The 22,323-nt window shown below is 46.3% G+C and overlaps 1 protein-coding gene across 1 annotated transcript in view; it reads right to left on the reverse strand.

The window, feature by feature from the left end:
* The window catches only part of PRRG2 (proline rich and Gla domain 2), a 35,837-nt gene extending 13,864 nt beyond the window's left edge, over nt 1–21,973 (reverse strand). The window contains exons 1-4 of the mRNA XM_084804959.1: nt 21,716–21,973; nt 12,189–12,293; nt 10,001–10,164; nt 1,112–1,157 (exon numbers count right to left, since the gene is read on the reverse strand). Coding sequence (XP_084661085.1) covers nt 1,112–1,157; nt 10,001–10,164; nt 12,189–12,285 — 307 coding nt within the window. The 5' untranslated portion in view covers nt 12,286–12,293; nt 21,716–21,973. The remainder of the gene's footprint in view (nt 1–1,111; nt 1,158–10,000; nt 10,165–12,188; nt 12,294–21,715) is intronic.
* Nucleotides 21,974–22,323: the final 350 nt, after the last annotated feature.

Raw genomic sequence — 22,323 nt, forward strand, 5'->3', positions numbered from 1 at the left:
AAAGTGCCATTGTCTCCGTGATTCAGAGGGGCCTAACAAGAGAAGAACTGGATTACCATTTCTTGGAATGAAAGAATCCCCACATCCCACAACTAAGCTCTTCTCTCAGGCATTTGGCAGCATATAATGAGTCTCTTGATTGTATCTGGCTGATGGTTTTAAATTGTTTTAGATATATGTTGTTGTTGTGTGTGTTATTTGTTATATGTCATTATGTGAATGGTTTTTATATTTTATATATTTCAATGGTTTTTAATTTTTGTGAACCGCCCAGGGAGCTTCGGTTATGGGGCGGTATAGAAATATAATAAATGAAATGAATGAATGAAATAAGTGCTGGTATTAAAATAGGTTCCAGGCCTTCTAATGAGCCTTAGCTCAAATTAAAACCTGGCATGTCTGTCCCCTTACTAATAAGATTGGGTGTCACTGGGAGGTTCAACCGATTATTATCTGTCTCTGGCCACCATGTTAGCTACAGTTTCAATAAAAATGGGGCATGTTACTGCCCAAAGGGTATCACCTGAAGTCTGGAATTGGTTGGTTTGGAGGTGAATGGGTCACCAAGGATAAAACAGGGCTACATATGATTGTTTCTGTCTCCTAGCAGTTTTTTTTTTAGCTCAGATTCCATGCTAGCCAATAGGTAATGTTAAGTGTGCACATATTTAACTAAATGAATATATGCAAATGAGCAATAGTTCTCCCCCACCCCTGACTGCTCCTGCTCGCAACCTTGCTGCTGATTTGCTGGTTAAGAAGGGGAAAGTTAAGCGGACGCAAGAGGATGCCACCTATTCTGCCCTTGCACAAGAGAAAAGATACATCAGCCTTCCCCAATCTGATGTGCCCTCCAGATTTGCTGGACTGCAACTCCCATAATTCCCAACCAGCATGGGAGTTGCAATCCAACACATCTGGCAGGCAGCAGATTGGGGAAGTCTATGCTATGTGTTTGCTCCTCACACCTACAATGTACGGAGGAACTTTGGGGAAACAGAACAGGAGCTTTTATTTCCCTTTAGCATTAGCTGACTCAGGATGGATGGTGGGACATCAGGAAAGAGAGATGTGTGTGGCTTCCCTGCTGCCATTTTGAGCCCTTACTCACTTGCTCCTCCTTTCCCATTGTGTGGGTATTTCTCCCAAAAGTCTTTCTGCAAGAGATAACAAAAACGGACAAAGTTAACATGGCATTATGGGAAACAACTGCTTTCTCCCCAGTTTTGACATTCAGGTCTTGAGCTCTGGTAGTAACCACTGAATTCTTGTCCCTACTGCCTAAGAAAAAATGGAGACTTCCTCCCAGAGCCTATTCTAACCCTCTTAGGGTGCAATCCTATGTATGTTTAGACAGAAAAAAGTCATGTCACTCCCAGAATCCTCCAGCCAGATGGCTGGATGGGGCATGCTGGGAATTGTAGGACTGTTTTCTGTCTAAACATGAATAGGATTGCACCCTTAATCTAATGATACTAAACACAAACCCAGGAATCCTGGATTCTGCCTCTCATCAATTCTCCATTCCCTATCCCTACTGTAACTAAACTTAAGTATGTGTAACTGAAACATATGCATATTCTTTCATTGTTTATCCACCGTCACCTCCATCTCCCTCCCCTTCCTCTCATCTCCCCCGTGTTGAATTGTAGATCATAATAGGGTGGCCAAAAAAAGGAGAAAATGCATCAGCAAAAAAAGTGGATGGCAAATTTGCATAATATTTGCAAATGCTAATTTATATGTATAGATGCAAGAAACATATTTTTTTGGTAATTTAAATAGAAATACAGTACATCTCACCATACTGCGGATGACTGTGACCAGGTGATCTGTGTGACTGCTTGTTCAGTCTGCTGTTCAGGTGCTACCTGCTGACTGGCAACAGTACTTACGGTTACCTTTAAACCAGAACTGGACAGGACAAGTCCTTCAAACAGAGGGTGCCTTCAAACAGAGGACAGTCCTGTGTGAAAGAGGACACACGCCACCCTAGATTGTAAGCTCCTTGGTACAGAGACCTTGTCGTCATGTACTTTGTAAAGTGCCCTGCACATCCTCAAGAGAACCTAGAAGTCTGGCTGAAAACTGGATTGAAAGAAACAGGAAGCGGGGAAGGCACTGATATGTTGTGAAACAAGAGAGAAAAAGTTCTCAGGTGCCTGAAAGAAGTTTTTATTTTGCCTGACATGTTTCAAAGAAATTTCCTTCCTCGAGAGCTGCTTATCTTTCTTCAGATATATCAAAAAGAATCCTTCCTATGTATCTTCTATCTTGACATTTCTTCCAAAACATGTTGGGCAGAATAAACTTTTTTTCAGGCACTTGAGAACTCTCTCTCTTTTTTTTTCATGAAAACTGCATTGACCATCCTGATTTTATTTATTTTTTATTTACTGAATTTATATCCCACCATTTTTTCTCTTGCAAGGAACCCAAGGTGGCTTACATGATCCTCCTCCTCTATATTTTATCCTCACAACAACAACCCTGTGAGGTAGGTTGGGCTGAGAGTCTGTGACTGGCCCAAAGTCACCCAGTGAGCTTCCATGGCCGAGTGGGGACTAGAACCTGGGCCTCCCGACTCCTAGTCCAATACTCTCACCACTACACCACACTGGCTACACTGATCCTATGCAGAAGTAAGCCCACTAGGTTCAGTGAGGCTTATCCTGAAATAAATATATATAGTATTGAAATCTAAGTAAGCTGCAACCTGGGAAGATGTATGGCTGGCATCTCATTATAGAAGCACACAGTGTAGTACATAAAAGAATTTCCTTTAAAAAGCAAATTTGCAAGCTTAATTGTTATGGAGAAAGCACTGAAGAAGTCTGGGCACTCTCTGTGAAAATACTTAAAATCTGGAAGTGTATATACTTTGTATAAATCCTGGTAGTCCACCTCCCGCCCCCAGTCCCCAATCCACAGCCTTCTGGCTCCCTATAACCATTAGCCCCTCCACCTGTTCAGAGACAGTCTCAGTTCTCCAATCACACTCCGCGACAAACATTTCTCATCATTACCCTCTCTAACCAAATGAGCTGTGCAATCAAAAAACAATTAGCAGAATGCATTCCATTTGGAGACACAGGAGTCTACAGTTCTTAGCACAAATATCAAACCTCAGACAAATGAGATGTCACAGAGTTACTCACTGTGAAACCCATTTTAGCATCATTTTCCTGAACAGCCTCCAAAGTAAATCCACATATGATGCGACAAAAGACCACTGACCACGCTCTTGGAGACAGGGATATTTTAACTCACTATAAAAGGCTTGACCCATTCAATTGCAAGCAGTGGCACAGTGGAGCCAGGGTGCACAACACAGGGACACACCGCCAGCACTTTTTTTATTAGCAGGGACCATGATGTAATCTGCCACCACCACCTGGCTCAGAATTCCCCGCTCTCTCCGAGCTTAGCTGCAATCCTCACAGTACCTGGTGGGGGGACATGAATTTTCCCAGTAACAATATATTGCTCCCTGTTGTAATGCAAAGTACTTTAGGGTGGCTTATTCTGGAATAGGCATTTAAGCTTTACAAAAGACCTGCTCGCTGGTGGTGGAGGTGAAAATTGCCAGAAGTGGTTTGTTGATATGGATCAACACAGCTGCCTGAATTTGGGGCATGGCCGTGGGAACTGTCATGATGAGCGCCTGCACTTCAGAATGTACCACTATAGCACTGAATGCAAGTGAACACATCCCAGGGCCCCTTACTGTCACCCCAAAGCATTGTTGCCACCATCTCTAAATAAAGGAGGCTTGTTTCTGCCTGCTCTTCACCGGTGGGAGAGTAATGCTGAAGTTCTAAAATGACACAGCTACAGTTTAAGCCCACCTGGAAACCACATGGCTCCTCACCCAGAAGAGCAATCCCCTAATGCCAGAAACAAGACGTTGCTCTCCCCGCACACAAAGAGGCATAGGAACGTAAGAAGGGTCATGGTAGATCAAGACCAAGGCTTATCTAGCCCCACATTCTGTTTGCACAGTAGCTGACCAGATGCTTCTGGGAAACTCAAAAGCAGAACGTGAGCACAATTATAGCACCTTCCTGCTCACCCACCCACCCTCTCCCCATTAGCCAGCCTAAAAAGAGCGGAGAAAATTAGTCCTTGTTGATATATGGGAAGGGAAATTCCAGGCTTGTCAGAAGCAGACTCCAGGGCCTCACATCTTCAGGACTGAGCCCCAGGTAAACACAGGCCACAAAGAAACCACAGCTTATGGGCCGGAGATGGTTTTATCAGGAAATCCCCCTGTCCTTTCACTGGACCCTGCCCCTGCCCCATCTCTATTATAGTCTGCCAGAAAAGTAGGCTCTTAGCTAGGGTGGGGTCAGGGCCCAACTTTAGCACTGCAGTGGGCCTCGCAATTTATAGCTAGAATTTGATCAAAAGCAGTCTGGAAGGGTCTGGGCCTTTCAGGGAGGCCCCTATCCAAACAGGGCGTCTTTGTTGGGCCTTCCAGCATTGACGCTTCAGCCTGGGTGACCCTTTTGCAAACCCCACCACATTTCTGTCAGGTTCTCACGGAGAGCTCCCAGCCTCCCTCCTTGCCAAGGCCAAACCAGCAGGTGGACAGGGAGTCGGGTGACTCCCCCCAACTCTGCTCTGAGAACACTGACACAGATAAACTCACACAGATTCTGACATTCCACAGGCTGAATAGGCCCAGACCCTTCCAGACTACTTCTGATCAAATTCTAGCTGTAAACTGCAAAGCCCACTGCAGTGCCAAAGCAGGGCCCTGACTTGGTGGCCCATCTGCCCTACTTTACAGAGGACAGTCCTCTGTTTGAAGGGATGTCTAGTTCAAGTCTGGTTTAAAGAACCATAAGAAGGTAGAGCATAGGCCTTGAAGTAGCCCATCCGTTCTTGGCACCTGATCAGAGGGCAGGCACACAGGTCACAAGCCTTTCCCATTACTATAATGAGATTAATGTCTTGCCTTCCTATTTATATTATATTAATTCTTCCCAAACTTGAATCTATATGTATAAATTAGCACATGCAAATCTCAATCCTCCTTTGTCACCTTTTTTGGTGCGGCACAAGTGGCTGCCCCCTGGCAAAGTTTCCTGTGGTGGGCCACATTAATTCCCCCCAGCGGGCTTACCTGGCTGTGACAGCAGCACTCCTAGCAACAATAGGCAGCTGGGACTAGCCACTATTTTAATTTCCCATAATGCCTCAGAGCAATGCTAAGTCAGAAGCATTGTGGGAAATTGAAAGGGTGGCTAGAACCAGCTGCCTGGAGCTGCTTGGAGTGCTGGGCCTGGGGGGAAAAAATTAAAGGGGGCCCAGGCAGGCATCAGCCAGCTGCCCAAGGATGCCGGGTGCTGACCCCAGCCCTGGCTTTGTGGCAAGCCACCTAGTTCCCTTCCATAGAACGCAGGGGAATCCCCTGGTCCCACGTGACTTCCCCAGGAATCCTGGCTCCTATTTAGCCACTTGCAGTTTGCAATGTGCGCTCTAGAGGGCAACAGCCTACAGGAAAAGAAACTTCTCGACAAATTTAGGGATGTACGAAAGTCACTTACCTTTTCGAAGGGTGACATTCGCAGTGGGGGGGGAGGCACTCCGTCCCTCCCCCCAAAATTCTCTCCGGCCAGCTCTGCTCCGCAGAGATTCCACAGAGCTGCCGGCCGGGGCCGCCTGTAGCTGGACATCCGGCTGCTGGGCAGCCTGCAGGGACACAAATGGCGGCTGCGTAGCTGCTGCCATTTGCATCCCTATATTTTGCCGTGATAGGCTACGTAAATATTTGCAAAAAACAAAACAAAACAGCAGACACAAATGGCGGCGGCTACAGCGGCCGCCATTTGCATTCCTTTTTTTGCCGTTTTAGCCTACGTAAATATTTACGTAGGCTATTACGGAAAAAAAAAAAAGGAAACGCAAATGGCATAGTGGCCGCCATTTGCGTTCCCTTTTTTTCCCCGCCGTAATAGCCTACGTAAATATTTACATAGGCTAAAACGGCACAAAAAAGGGAACGCAAATGGCGGCCGCCATAGCCGCCACCATTTGCGTTCCCTTAGTTAAGCTGTGATAGGCTACGTATTTACGTAGCCTATCACGGCTATATGGAAGAAGTGAATGGCAGCTGCAGACGCGGCCGCCATTTGCAAGTCAGCACAGACGGCAGCAGGTAGGTGCTTCGCTCCGGGCCCATTTCACGGGGGGGGCGGGGGGGCTTTGTTCTGCCACGGATTTCAGGGGGCCGAATGCACTGGCATTCAGCCTCACCAAGATCCATGGCGGAATTCTCTGATGTCGAGCAAGGACAGAGACCACTTTCTCATATGCATCAGCTTTTGGATTCACAAGTCAGCTCTTGCTCATGAAAGTTGCGCTATATTAATCTTGGCCACAGGACTCGTCCTTCTTTGCTGCAACAGGCTAACTTAACTACGCCTGTGGAATAAAATCCTAAAAAGCCAATTCTCCATAGAGCTGTTTAGCTGAGAAATGCCCTGGTATATCTTTCCACTGTGTTTTTCTCTATATGGAAAGTAAATGTTAAAGCAACTGTCCCTCTCTTGAATCAGGAGCTGAAACCAATCCATACTCTGAATTGGCTGTGAGCATATAGGAAATGGTGTGATGCAACCCTACAGATATGCAGAACTGCTACACAGGCTGGGAGATCTTTCATGTTCAATCAGGGAATAGGGTGACAGTGTCCTGAACAGTGGACTAGAAAGAAGAATTTAAAGAAGCACAACTTCAGACATTCACGTTTATGTAGAATTTAAGGTCTCACCCATTTTGAACAAGGGTGGGGGAGTCATGGAGGAGCCCCCTCAGCATTGTTTGCAGTGGTAAATTTTGAAGTGCAGGCGCTCATCATGACAGTCCCCATAGCTACACCACAAGGAGGGGCAAAAACACAGGCAGCTGTGTTGATCCGTATCAACGTACCAGTTCTAGCATGGTTATCTCTATCAGGAGCAGGTCTTCTGTAAAGCTTAATGGGCCTTAGTTGTCTACTTTAGAGCAAGCCACCCCAAAATATTTTGCATTACAACAGGGAATATATTGTTGCTGGGGACATCATTTCCCCCCAGCTACTGTGAGCATTGCAACTGAGCTCAGAGGAAACAGGGAAGTCTGAGGGGTGGGGAGGATGACATCAGCGTCCCTGCTAATTGAAAAGTGCCTGCGCTGCAGTCCTGGGAGCCCCAACTCCACTGTACCACTGATTGTTTGGAAAAACAACAGAGTCATATGGGAACTGAAAAAGTATCACATTTATTGTAGCGTAAACTTCCTTAGACAAGAACTCATTGCATCAAATGCATGAAGTGTTATCCTCAGTTGGGAGGTATATATGAGTGTGTGTGTGTGTGTGTGTGTGTATTATACATGCACACATACATGAGTGTATAGAAAAAAGTATGTAAACAATGTGGTCAAATGGCAATGAACTGCAAAAAGCACAGACTGTGACAATTCAATTAAAGCTGAAATGGAAGCAAAATAAGCAGAATGGCCATTCACAACAGCAGTAATTGGTGATAACTCAATCATCCTAGCATTGCTAAGTTAATTATCACCTGTAGTGTGACAGACAACTCTGGCTTCTACTGCTGCAACAGACTAATGGGGCTACCCCCCTAGCATTGTTTAGGAATCCCATCATGAAGCCAGAGTCACTCTCAAGGAATCATGGGTAAATATGGTGTCAGTTAACCTCTTGCCCATAGTAATTTAAGGTTACATGTATTCATGGTTTTTCTGGTTTTTAAACTATAAACAACTACCCCGGGCTGCAAGGGTTTTGAACCATGATTACCATCTGCGTTGAAAGGTATGTTGGTGTAAATGTGAGCACTAGAGAGGAAATCATTAATGTGTGAACAAGCTGATTCTATTGTGCGTGCCCTTGCAGCACCGGTCTGAAATAATGGGGGGGCGGGCGGGGAGAACGCAGTGCTCTTTACTCCCTGAGCAGCCCAGGAGGGCGGATTCATGCACACATTTTGACACATGGGAGTTTTCCCCAATGAATTCTGGAATCCTCAGCTGGTCCAGCAAGTGCTTCTACACAGATCTGGATTGTGACTCACAACATCTCGGAAAGATGTTTAAAAAAATGAGCTGAGCCAGACTGTGCACTGGTAACCTGGCATGTTGGAGTATTTCTGTCAGCCTTCCCCAACCTGGTGCCATCTAGATGTGTCGGAATATAACTCCCATCATCCCCAGTCAGCATGACTATTGTAGTACAATATATCCAGAAGGTACCAGGCTGGGAAAGGCTGGTTTATATAACCAGTTCAGTACTTTGGGATTTAAAAGACATGGCATGGGGTGAGGAACCTCAGGCCTAGGGGCCAAATCTGGCCCACCGCAGTTCCCCAGATGGCCACACACCCTTTCCCTGACAACCAATCGTTTGCTGGTTTCCCTGCATTTGTGCAGTTTTTTCTCCCTCCTAGAAGGTTGAAATGCCTCTCCTAAGGCTTAGTTACCAACAGTGAGAGCTTTAAAGTACAGTATGCTGGTATTTTTATATTGTTTGTATTTTTCACTACCCCTTTGCTTTAGGCCCACCCCAGTTTGCCTTTGGCCCCACCCACCACTGGAATGCAGCCCCCAAGAACTTCTCTGAAATTGAATTCGGCACTCAGGCTGAAAGAGGTTCCTCACCCCTGGACTATGGGATATACTTTACAAGTGAAGTGACATGCCCCCACAACCAGTGAGAGTGGAGGGCATAAGCTTGAAGGAGATATGGTTTGAGGCCAGGAAGGGGCTTTCCTAGGGGTGGAAGGCAAAGGAGAGGATGGAAGGCACTGGATACAGGAGCGAGGTGTACTTGGGGAAGAGGTGATATTCTGGGAGGGAGGATCAACCTTAGGCAGTTTCTACTGGGAATTTTTAATCTTGTTTCTCTGTTTTAAAAAAAAGAGGTAAAGGTGTCCCCAACCAGTCGTGTCCGACTCTAGGGTGCGGTGCTCATCCCCACTGTCCGAAGACGCTTCCATGGTCATGTGGCCGGCATGACTGAACACCGAGGTGCACGGAACGCTGTTACCTTTCCTGCCGAGGAGGTACCTATTTGTCTACTTGCAATTTCTTGCTTTCGAACTGCTAGGTTGGCAGGAGCTGGGACTGAAGACGGGAGCTCACTCCGTCACGCGGCAGTCGTGTCTCGAACTGCTGTCCTGCTGACCTTCTGGTCTGCAGTTCAGCGTCTTAACCACTAAGCCACCGCGGCCCCAATTCTCTGTTTTACTTCTATGCAAAATATTGGAAACCGTGTAGTCTGTCAAGATACAGCAAAGTAAAACAAAATCTCTATATACAAACCAGTGAAGTGCCAGAAATCACCAAAAAGGTCAACTTGAATTGCCTTCGTTGCATAGAAAAGGGCTATGCGCAGACAGACCTCAAACACACACACACACACACACACACAGCGCCTTTCCAGTTCAGTGCAGTAGCACTTCTCTCAGTGGCTCTTTCCAGAAAAGCAACATGCAAAACAAGCCATGACCTGGCCGCAAATTTCTCTCAGCCAGCCGTCTCAGGGTGCTGTTGGTTTCGCTCCTCGCCTCCTCAAGCCACAGACATAGTTCTCTAATAAGGAGCCGGAGGCTTTGCACATGGCTCTTCTTAGCTATGCTAGGAATCTACCTGCTCCCAACTCCCCAGACGGGTCCTGGCAGGGAGAATTGTACTTAGACAACAATGCTCTTTGCTGTGAACCAGCAATACTGTACAGCCTTCCCAAAGAAGTCTGGAGTTTTGGCTCCTCTTGGTACACCAGAGGTTGGATCCAGATTCAGTCAGAGTAGACCCACTGAAGTCAGTGGAATTTAACTGAGCCCTGACTTACTTGTCCCATTAATTCTAAATGTGCATCTAGACAAATAAATCAGCACATGCAAATTTTATGTAAATCTGTCCTTTCTTTGGCGATGCCTAAGTGGCCACCCTATCACCCAGTTCAAGGCCTGCTCCAGTCCCCATACTCAGCTGTTAAGGTGTCATCCTCAAAGACTTCGCGGGCTTCCTCGTAGTTGCAAACTTCCTCTTTGCACTCGCGCTCCAGGTTGTCTGGGACGATCAGCTCGAAATCCCAGTGGTTATAAAGAAGGTTACGGCCCAGGAATCTGTGTGCTGTAGAGTCATCCAGGAACACTGAGAACAGAAAACAGCAGATGTTATCCCGGAGGAATTCTAGGTAGAAGATTCCTCTATTCTCAGAGAAAGAGGAGTGGACCCTCCTAGAACAGCCTTCCCCAACCTGGCGCCCTCCAGATGTGTTGGACTACAACTCCCAGCATCCCACAGCCAGCTGGGAATGCTGAGAGTTGTAGTCCAACATGTCTGGAAGGTGCCAGGTTGGGGAAAGATTATGGTGCAGAGTTTGGAGTTGAACATTAAAGGGGGCAACAGGTCAAGAACTTCTGAATTATCCAAGAAGGGAATGCTATATATGGAGTGGAGATGGAGGGACAAACTTACAACTTGTGTGACCTACTTTGGTTTTTTACTAGAATACAAGGTCCACCAACCAGAGCCAGTAGCAAAACAGCAGCTGGGGGAGGTGTGGGTGGAGCTAGATTCAAAATGATGGTTAAGGGAGTGGAGCCCATTATCTCCTGCCACTCATGAGCAATAGACTGGGGTGGCCTGCACAGACAAATCTACATCTGAATTCCTATATACCAGGGCTTCCAATTGGCTAGCAGAGCTGCACAAAGTCCTGGTCAAAGGAAACTACTTTACAGATGAGGAACACTAAGGAGAAAAGTGATTGACACAAGGCCAGCCTGGCAGTGAATCCATAATTTTTACTTCCATTCTTACGTGCTGTGGTTAAACTGTTGGGAGTCAGAAACTCTTGCCGATCTGCCATCAATCACCTAGAGATCTAGCAGGAGGCATCTACCAGTTGGTCAGAAAGTAGAGATCTATCTTCTGCCCAGGCCTGCTCCAGGGGACTGGAGCGGGCCTGAGGTGCTTCCAGATGGAGGGCCTGTAACACTACCAATCAGAAGGTACCATCTTTTTCTCCTGGAAGGAGCAATCCTTTGGCCCATAGACATTGCCCGAGAGGCCATAGGATACTTGGGATTCCCCCCTCCGAGGTCAGAGACAGCACCCCGACCTTGAAAGGGGGAGTCAGAGATCCACCTCCCCTACCCCACCCCCTCACAGCCGGCCCAGAAGGAACAATCCCAGTTGCCCTCCGAGGTCAGAAAAGTGACCATAGAGAGGGGGAAAAGCGAGCGTTTTGTTGGGCAGGGAGGGGAGGAGACCAGAGAGGCCAGGATATGAGCTATCCTGAAGCTTCTCCAGCCCCCTTCCCTCTCCCTCTGAAACACCGTTGCTAGATGGGCAAAAAGACCCATCTAGCGAAAAATGCAGGCTGGGAGGACAGCCTGTATTGGATGATCGGAAACCTCTGACTTGGGGGGCTTCTGATCATTGAGGGCTCAATCAATAGGATTGCACCCTAAAAGGCTTTCTGTGGTAAGAAGAGAGATGGAAGAAGCAGTGGGAAAATGCAGGAGAGTTCTGAGGTGAAGACAACGTCTGGACCCTCCAACCCTCGCAAAATTCTGTGACTGAGGCAGGGTGATGGCATGATAAAAAACCTCATCTGGAAGCAACGTGGATGGGATGCAAGCTTCTTGAGCTTCCTCAATGGAAAGGAGAGTAGGCTATGCTGGAGCCCTCAATTCCTTTCATATACACCAGCCATCCCCAACCCCTGCATGCCCTGGAAGCAACTCTCATAATTCTCAGCCAGCGTGGCCGTTTGCCATGGAATTATGGGAGCACTGGCTAAGAATTATGGGAGTTGCAGTCCAACACGTCTGGAGGGCACTGGGTTGGAGATGGCTGATATACACCTTCTACTCTCTAATGGAGGGTGCATATGAAAGGGACTGAGGATGCCAACATGACCTAATGTGTTTGCATGTGTGTAATGCAGGAGTATTTGGAAGCTGTGGAGAGGACTGTAAGCTGACAGCTGGGTCTGCTCTAAGTAGGACTAGCATTGGATACAATCCAATTGGCGCTTCTTCCACTTACATCAAAGATCAATGCCAAAATGCCTAAGTCAACCAAGGATATTTTGGCTGCTGGGGAAGTAAGGGGGAACCCTGGATTTTGACAACAAACACGCCCAGTGAAATGCTTCTTCAAGTTACCTGGATCCTCTTGGTATTTAGGCTGCCACTGGAGGGAACCAGCGAGACCAGGGGATAGAGCTTGGAACAGCAAGAGAAGACACGGAGGACTCCACATGACAGGTCCTGAAAGGAGAACGTGGGATGGTTGCCAAAGGACTGGAGTATCTTAGAGGGTACGAAGATGAATTCTGGGACAATGTTCTCTAACCCCCCCCCCCCCATAAAATGGGCTCTCTCTTGCCTGCCAGCATTCACTTACAGCAGGGGTGGGCAACTCACAGCCCTCAGGCTAATTTCAAAAGGCCTCGGTGGGTGATCAGTTAGGCTTCTGGCAAGGAGAATATATCCCTTCTCTGGCAGTAGGGTGTCCACTACACCAAAAAAGAGAAAACAGATTGCCTAAAAAAAGAGGGCACTAATTTGCATATGCTAATGTTGTATAGGTAGAGGGAATGACTGTAAGATTCAGCAGGCCTCAAACACAACTGTCCTTCTCTATCACACACAGAACTGTAGAATTTAGCAGAAGCTCCACCCACTGCTGTTACTGCCAACTCTACAGGAGCTGCCAAGGTTCAAAACAATAACTAACTCACAGTAACCCCCTCCCCAATGTCGTTGTTGTTGTTCAGTCGTTGTCCTTAGGTCGTGCGGACTCTTCATGACCCCATGGACCACAGCTCGCCAAGCCTTCCTGTCCTCCGCTCTCTCCCGGAGTGTGCTCAAGTTCATATTCATTGCATCGGTGATGCTATCTAGCCATCTCACCCTCTGCCGTCCCCTTCTCCTTTTGCCTTCAATCTTTCCCAGCATCAGGGTCTTTTCCAGGGAGTTTTTGCATTTGGTAGCCAAAATATTTGAGCTTCAGCTTCAGTATCTGTCCTTTCAATGAGCAGTCAGGGTTGATTTCCTTTAGGATTGACTGATTTGACCTCCTTGCAGTCCAGGGGACTTGCAAGAGTCTTCTCCAGCACCACAGTTCGAAAGCATCAATTCTTCGGCGCTCAGCCTTCCTTATAGTCCAGCTCTCACAGCCATACATTACTACTGGGAAAACCATAGCTTTGATTAGACGGACCTTTGTCGGCAAGGTGATGTCTCTGCTTCTTACTATGCTGTCTAGGTGTGCCATAGCTTTCCTCCCAAGGAGCAAGCGTCTTTTAATTTCATGGCTACAGTCACCATCTGCGGTGATCTTGGAGCCCAAGAAAATAAAATCTGTCACTGCTTCCATTTCTTCCCCTTCTATATGCCAGGAAGTGATGGGGCCAGATGCCATGATCTTAGTTTTTTTAATGTTGAGTTTCAAACCAGCTTTTGCACTCTCCACTTTCACCCTCAACAAGAGGCTCTTTAGATCCTCTTCGCTTTCTGCCATTAGGATGGTATCGTCTGCGTATCTGAGGTTGTTGATAATTCTCCCGGCAATCTTAATTCTGACCTGTGATTCATCCAGCCCAGCGTTTCTCATGATGTACTCTGCATATAAATTAAATAAGCAGGGCGACAATATACAGCCTTGTCGTACTCCATTCCCAATTTTGAACCAATTGGTTGTTCCATGTCTGGTTCTTACTGTTACTTCTTGACCCTCGTACAGGTTTCTCAGGAGACAGGTAAGGTGGTCTGGTACTCCCATCTCTTTAAGAATTTGCCACAGTTTGTTGTGATCCACACAATCAAAGGCTTTAGCGTAGTCAATGAAGCTGAAATAGATTTTTTCTGGAATTCTCTTGCTTTCTCCATGATGCAGCGAATGTTGGCGATTTGACCTCTAGTTCCTCTGCCTTTTTGAGCATAACCTTACTGGCATGTGAAATGAGCGCAATTGTGTGGTAGTTTGAACACTCTTTGGCATTGCCCTTCTTTGGAATTGGAATGTAAACTGACCTTTTCCAGTCTTGTGGCCACTGTTGAGTGTTCCAAATTTGTTGGCATATTGAGTGCAGCACTTTAACAGCATCATGTTTTAGGATTTTAAATAGCTCAGCTGGAATACTGTCATCTCCACTAGCTTTGTTGTTACTAATGCTTCCTAAGGCCCACTTGACTTCACTCTCGAGGATGTCAGGCTCAAGTTCGGTGACCGCACTATCATGGCTTTCAGGGACATTCAGATCTTTCCTGTATAGTTCTTCTGTGTATTCTTTCCACCTCTTCTTAATCTCATCTGCTTCTGTTAGGTCCCTGCCTTCTTTGTCCTTTATCATGCCCGTCCTTGCACAAAACGTTCTCTTGATATCTCCGATTTTCTTGAAAAGATCTCTAGTCTTTCCCATTCTATTGTTTTCCTTGATTTCTTTGCATTGTTCATTTAAGAAGGCCTTCTTTCTCTCCTTGCTATTCTCTGGAACTCTGCATTCAGTGGGATATAAGTTCCCCTTTCTCCCTTGCTTTTCGCTTCCCTTCTTTCCTCAGCTATTTGTAAAGCCTCATCAGACAGCCACTTGGCTTTCTTGCATTTCTTTTTCTTTGGGATGGATTTCGTTGCTGCCTCCTGAACACTGTTGCGGACCTCCGTCCATAGTTCCTCAGGCACTCTGTCTATCAGGTCTAATCCCTTAAATCTATTTGTCACCTCCACTGTATATTCATAAGGGATATGATTTAGGTCATACCTGAATGGTTTAGTGGTTTTCCCTACATTCTTCAATTTAAGCCGAAATTTTGCAAGAAGAAGCTCATGATCTGAGCCACAGTCAGCTCCAGGTCTTGTTTTTACTGACTGTATAGAGCTTCTCCATCTTTGGCTGCAAAGGACATAATCAATCTGATTTTGATATTAACCATCTGGTGATGTCCATGTGTAGAGTCGCCTCTTGTGCTGTTGGAAAAGAGTGTTTGCTATGATCAGCATGCTCTCTTGGCAAAACTCTATTAGCCTTTGTCCTGCTTCATTTTGTACACCAAGGCCATGCCTGCCTGTTATCCCGGTGATTTCTTGACTTCCTACTTTAGCATTCCAATCCCCTATGATGAAGAGGACATCTTTTTTGGTGTTAGTTCTAGAAGGTGTTGTAGGTTTTCATAGAACCGATCAACCTCAGCTTCTTCAGCATCAGTGGTTGGGGCATAGACTTGAATTACTGTGATGTTGAATGGTTTGCCTTGGATTCGTACTGAGATCATTCTATCGTTTTTGAGATTGTACCCCAGTACTGCTTTCCCCACCCTTTTGTTGACTATGAGTGCTACTCCATTTCTTCTAAGGGATTCTTGCCCACAGTAGTAGCTATAATGGTCACCTGAATTAAATTCTCCCATGCTTGTCCATTTTAGTTCGCTGATTCCCAAGATGTCGATGTTCAATCTTGCCATCTCATGTTTGACCACCTCCAGCTTACCTTGATTCATTGATCTGACATTCCAGGTTCCTAAACAATATTGTTCTTTACAGCATCGGATTTTCTTTTCACCACCAGACACATCCACAGTTGAGTGTCCTTTCGGCTTTGGCCCAGCCGCTTCACTCTTTCTGGCGCTACTTGGAAATACCCTCTGCTCTTCCCCAGTAGTATACTGGACACCTTCCGACCTGAGGGTCTCATCTTCCGGCGTCATATCTTTTAGCCTTGTGATACGTTCCGTGGGGTTTTCTTGGCAAGAATACTGGAGTGGGTTGCCCTTTCCATCTCCAGTGGACCACATTTTGTCAGAACTGTCCGCCATGACCTGTCCATCTTGGGTGGCCCTGCACAGCATAGCTTATGGCTTCACTGAGTTACGCAAGCCCCTTCGCCACAACAAGGCAGTGATCCATGAAGGGGCCCTCCCCAATACATAGCAGCTAATTTATATGCATGAAAGCAAATTTAAAAATAACTATACTTTAAATAGAAATACAAGGTATCTTTCCATAGTGGGGAAAACTGTGACCGGGAGACCTGTGTGCCTGCTCAGTCTGCTGTCCAGGGACTAACTGTTGATGGGGGACTTCAAGGCTCCTGGGCTGTCCCTCCTTATGATTCTTTGACTTTAAACTGGACATGGACTTAGCCCTTCAAATGAAGGACTGCCCTCTGACAGTTCTTTAAACAGAGGACTGTCTTCTGTAAAGTAGGACACCTGGTCATCCTATCTGGCAGCCTGCTGGGCAGGGAGGAAGGGGGAAGAGAGAGAGAGAGAGAGAAAGGGGGTGGCCCCACACATTTTTGGATCTGGCCCTACCCACCGCCAACAAGTGGCCCCTGACAGGTTAAGCCCGCCCCCTCCAGAATTGTTCACTTGGCAGGAAAAAAGGTTAATGTACCCCTGCCTAACAAAAATGAGCCCTCCACAAAATAGACTGTTTTGTTCCTCTGTGCTGGTTGTGTAAATGGGGGAGCAATTATTTTGTGAAGCAGACAACAATTTGATAAAAGCCCAATACAGGGAGAAAGATCTAGATGGGAAGCTTCTAGCTCAGCCTCCCTCAACGTGGTGCCCTCCAGATATTTTGGACTACAATCCCCAGAATTCCTGATTATTGGCCATGCTGCCTGGGGTTGATGGGAGTTGAAATCCAAAACATCTGGAGGGCACCAGGTTGGGGAATGCTGTTCTAGGTTTCAAAAAGCATTACCAGGGGCACTAACTAGGTAATTAACAATTAAAAAAAACTTCTTCCCATTAGCACCCACAGTGCACTTGGGATTGCCAACTGGGCCTGGCTTGCATATCCCTTTAACAGAAGTTTGATCTGCTGAAATCAGCAGGTGAAGCTTTTAATAGCATGGCACTAAACATTATCACCTGCTAATTGCTCAGCTCAAACTGCTGTTAAATGATGGCTACTGGAGCTAATTCAAAAGCTGGGAGCCAGAAACATGCTGGAATACTTTTGAATATAGAAATGAGTGGGGTGGCCATCCCTGCTCAGGGCATTTACAAACTGTATTCCAGCCTGAGAGGAAGCCTGTTTACTCAGAAGGAAGCCCTGTTCATTTCAATTACAGTTACTTCCTAGTAAATGTGCCTAGGATTCCAGCCTGATTCTAGGTATGTGTACTCAGAAGTAACATCCCACAGAGTTGAATGGGAGGGGCTGTAGCTCAGTAGTAGAACACCTGCTTTGCACACAGAAGGTCCCGGGTTTGATCCCCAGCATCTCCAGGTAGGGCTAGGAGAGACTCCTGCCTGAAACTCTGGAAAGTTGCTGCCAGTCAGCATTGACAGTGCTTGGCTAGCTGGACCAAGGCTCAGACTCTATGTAAGGCAGCTCCCCACGTTCCCATGAATGAGACATGCGCATAGGATTGCAGTGAGAACATTGAGAGCCCCAAACAACTAGTGTGAAAGGGGATGGGCTGTAGGCTAACTAGGCCCTAAGTTAAATGGGGCACCAAATTTGAGGGAAAATACACATTTAAAAAAACAAACAAATAAAAATGAAATTGTAATGTCTGTATTTTATTTGATCTCAGAAGCATTGGTTGGACAGATGGATGGAAAAACTGAATAATTATCACTCCGTTTAAATACATACCCTTAAAAAACATTAAACTCAAAACAGAAGTACAATGTTCCCCTGTTTACCAAAAACCTCAGCCTAGTTCTGCCCTTGGGTTTTGGGGGTGGGGGGTGATTGCATGGTTCGCCTGGAGCGCCAGTTGCTGGCAGCTAGTCTAGGGCCACCCCTGAACGGAATGGCAGAGGAGATGTATTTCAGGAATATGAGGCCTAATGAGCAGAGACAGGGAGGCTCATCCAAACCCAGGAAGCAAGACAGGCAAAGGAGTGGAGAGAGCAGATCTGAGGAGAAGGGCAATTCGCCACTGTGATGTCTGGCTGGAACCAGCTAAATCAGCCGTCCCCAACCTAGCGCCCTCTAGATGTGTTGGACTGCAACTCCCATCATCCCCATCCAGCATGGTAATAGCTGGGACTGATGGGAATTGCAATCCAACCTATCTAGAGGGCACCAGGTTGGGGAAGCTGGAGCACTCTGAGGGAGTGCATAGCACAGGGGTAGGCCACTTCTGGCCCTCCAGATGTGTTGGCGCACAACTCCCATCAGCCCTAGCTAACATAACTAGTAGTGAGGAATGATAGGAGTTGTAGTCCAAAACATCTGGAGAGCCTCAAGTGGCCCAAACCTGACAGTGTTTGCTTGGTAGGGTGGCCTTGTGGCCTACTTTCCTTTGTATCCTATTTTAGCATTTATCTTTTGAAAATTTAAAATGTTAGCTTTTAGGATTTGGGGGTGGTTTTTTTTTTAAAAACCCCTGAAAAGTTAACACTCTAAAACTAGTGAGTGAATTAGCTCGAGCCAGGCAGTGCCTCTGTGAAGAGTACAATTTTCATCTGATAAGCTAATTATATTAAAATTAATAACTGGTGCTACTGTTATTCTACAGCTTTCTAAAATGGTACACATACTCATGTGCAGTTGTCTTAGAGAGGTGAGAAAAGCTGCACATATGGAAATTCCCTCCTCTATGCAAGCATAATAGGGGTCAGGCACAGCGCCATACTCCAGTAATACCGGCACAGAGAGCTCAGGCGCCTCTGTCCTTATAGGAGCCAAGCTCTTCCTGAGGACGTTTTCCTACCATCTTGTTAACAGGTGTACACAAAGGAAGCAGTTTGGCATCAGAGCCGGGATTGCTGCATTCTCAGAGAGGAGGGGTGGACAGGAGGGAAAAGCAGCTGAAAGCCTAGACTCCTGGGTTCTCAGGGAAGGAAGCTAAGTTTAGTGCATTAAGGCAGAGGTAGGAGTTTGGAAAGTGAAACTACTGGGTACAATGGCCAAATGGGGGTGGAGGGTAAAGAACACAGAATGTTTATCCAGGTTCCTGGCTGTTATTACATAGCCTTAACTCCCATAGTGGAAACGGGCTATAACACAACTCAGGAGGCCTGGACATGATGCTCGTGAGATGGAAATTCCCAAATGAGGGTACGTAACAAAACAACGACCACATAGTCGCTCTGCTGAGTGTCTGTTCTTAAAGAGGAGTCCTGTTCTTCAGTGAGCAGGGCCAAAAAGTTATTCAGCCATTTCCAGAAATCCACCTCTTGGAGTGGCTGGCTGTTTGCCCTTAGATTTTTCAAGCAAGTTAATCATTTACAGTCCAACTCTGTGCTCATGTTTCCTCAGAAACTGGTCCCAGCAGGGCTTACTCCAAGTCATTCCCAAGACTTTTTTAGTGCACCAAGCAACGCGTGATCCAAGCGATGCATCCTTTGCAACGTCACGGATGATACATTGCAAATTTCTCAAACTGCATATTGAAGTCCCTAATAATATATTGCTGCCCCAAGTGGTTGCCTGGCCACCTGTATGGATAGACCAGCCTCAGGCTTAGAATTGCAGCCTGAGCAATATTTGTAGGGTAATCAGAACTGAAGTAAAATCAGGCATTTCCCAACATTTTGTATCAAACAGAATCTAGCATGAACACCCACCCACATAAAACGTCTAAACTTTTAATGCAATAATTCTGGAGGTGTTTGCTAAAGTACCACACTTGGAATAATAATACTAAAACGTAAAGTGTATACAGTCCTTTCAGATGGTCAAAGTGCTTCATATAAATTATCTTGTAATCCGTATAACCCTATAAGGTAGGTGAAGACTATTATCCCTATATTGCTAGGGTTGCCCAGTCTTTAAATTAAAAAAAAAAACTCTGGTAGTTTGTTAGAACCTGGAGGAGGAGCCTTCTAGATCAGGGGTGGGCAGAAAGTAGGTCTCCAGATGTTTTGGACCTGAATACCCAGCATTCCTGACCATTGGCCATGCTGGAAAGTGCTTCTGGGAGTTGAAGTCAAAAACATTGGGAAATCTAACTTCTGCCACCCCTGCTCTAGGTCACAGGATAGGTGTTGTCATGGAACCAGAAGGCAGACCTGGGGGAATAGTCCAATCACTTTTGGATGGTTCTTGGGGCAGAGCCCTGTAGTTCTGAGTCCAAAGACAGCCCTGTGATTTGTGCCATATTCTGGGGTGGACCCTGGTGCAAAACATGTCTCTTAGCCTAGGGTAGCCTTCCTCAAACTGGTGCCCTCCAGATGTGTTGGACTGCAAGTCCTCCTAGCCAGTATGGCAAATGGCCTTGCTGGCTGGGAATTATGGGAATTGTAGTCCAACACATCTGGAGGGTGCCCGGTTGGGGAAGGCTAGTCTAGGGGTGTGTATAACTAAAACAGATAAACAGTTGAAGGGGGAGGGGGAGGGGGGGAAGCTAGCCTTGTCTCTTTACCCTTCCAACAAATAACGCAAAAGCAAAAAACAAAACCTAGCCAAACTGGGTTTTTTTTCTTGGTCTTTTGGTAACCCTACATATGGCAGGCAGGGTGGGAGGTGCCAAGAGACTGTGGCACCCTAAGGCCACTAACAGTGCAATCTATTTAATTTTAATTCTATATTAATTTGGGTAGTCTTCAAACTACAATAATTATTCTTATCTAATAGATACACACCAAGCCCTCTTACCATACTCTAGCTGCACAATCCTGTACATGTCTACTTGGAAGTAAGCCACATTGTGTTTGTTGGGACTTACTGCCAAGTATGCATAGGACTGCAGCCTAGCTTTGAACTCGCTAAGCAATGTCTAAAATGTTGGGAACGCATTCTAAAGTCTGGAGTGGTTATTGTAACCTGTGTTCCAGTTTCTGGAGGCTACCTTATCCTGAATAAACTGGTGTAGTAGTATAGCAACTAAAAGACTGAGCTATGAGTCAAGAAGGTCCCAGTTCGAATTTTGCCCCTATCATATACGCAGTAAGCTTGCAATTGTATACCCAGAATGGGACTTACTTCTGAGGAGACATGTAAAGTGAATGAGTAGACATGAGTAGTAAATAACCACTCCAGACTTTAGAATGTGTTCCCAACATTTTAGACATTGCCTAGCGAGTTCAAAGCTAGGCTGCAGTCCTATGCATACTTGGCAGGAAGTCCCAATGAACACAACACAGCTGAATTCCAAGTAGACATGTATGGTAAGAGGGCTTGGTGTGTATCTGTTAGATAACAGTCTGTTAGTTAATAATCATTATTCTAGTTTGAAGACTGTACCCAAATTAATATAGAATTAAAATAAAATGGATCATCAGAATGCTCTAATACAGCCTTCCCCAACTTGTTGCCTTCCAGATGTGTTGACTACAACTCTCATTATCCCCAAGGTAGCCATCTGCCCTGCTGGCTGTGGATAGTGGGAGTTGTAGTCCAACTCCTCTGAAGGGCAACATTTTGGGCAAGGCTGTATTACAGCATTCTGATGGCCCATTTTATTTTAATTCTATATTAAGTTGGGCGGAGTCTTCAAACTATAATAATGATTATGAACTGATACTGAATTGAACTTCGCCCAAGCATTTAACTTCCAGCTCTTGACTGAAAGGGAACTATTAAACTGCCATAGCAGTAGAACCAGAGAAGAATAAAAACTGAAACTAAACATTCCCTGTTTCAGATCCAGTCCTGGAAAGGCAAAAATCATGCCCTGCCTTGTAAAGGCACAGAAGAAAAACAAAACGACACACCCGTTGGAAAGCAAAGCGTTAAACAGAAGAGCCAGTTTTGTTTCCGAGCTGCCTGTGCGCTGCCAACTCACCTGTGCGGAAATCGTGGGTGGAAAGCAGGTACGCTGGACGGGACAGAAGGATCCAAAGAGCCCCTGCTTACCCACGCTAGGAAGCCAGGTGTGAACAGCTGGAAGGCGACCCAAACATCAGTAGGCGGAGGGGAAAAGTAGAAACGGAGAAAATCTCATTCCTTCGTCAGCCAGGCCAGGTTGGGAAAAAAGCGAGGTCCCTGGATAGACGCAGGTGGAGCTGCTAGAGGCACGCTCCAGGTGAAAGTGGGTGGGTCTGAAGGTCACACGGAAGAGGCGACACAGGTAAAGCCAGGGGAGGGGAGCTTAGAGGAGGAGTCTGTGGCTGGGCTGCCAGATTTCCTGTGAGTAGGCTGGTAGCTTTTGCACTGTACATGTCCAGCAGCCTTTTCCACAGACAGTCACACACAGGCCCCAGTAAGAGACACAGACAGACAGACAGACAGAGACTGACTGACTCCTGGCCACTCGTCTTTATTCATACTGCACCAATCTTGAGGCTTTAAAAACAGGCTCCAAGGCTGTCTGCTTTGATGGTCCCCTCTGTTTGATGTCGGCTTTTGGAAGCATAGGCAGCAGTTAAGCAGGAGTCGTGCCTGGGGTCATAG

The sequence above is a fragment of the Heloderma suspectum genome, chromosome 6, assembly GCF_057233095.1.
Source record: "Heloderma suspectum isolate Gila_16-S chromosome 6, 16-S_ref, whole genome shotgun sequence".
Classification (NCBI taxonomy): domain Eukaryota; kingdom Metazoa; phylum Chordata; class Lepidosauria; order Squamata; family Helodermatidae; genus Heloderma; species Heloderma suspectum.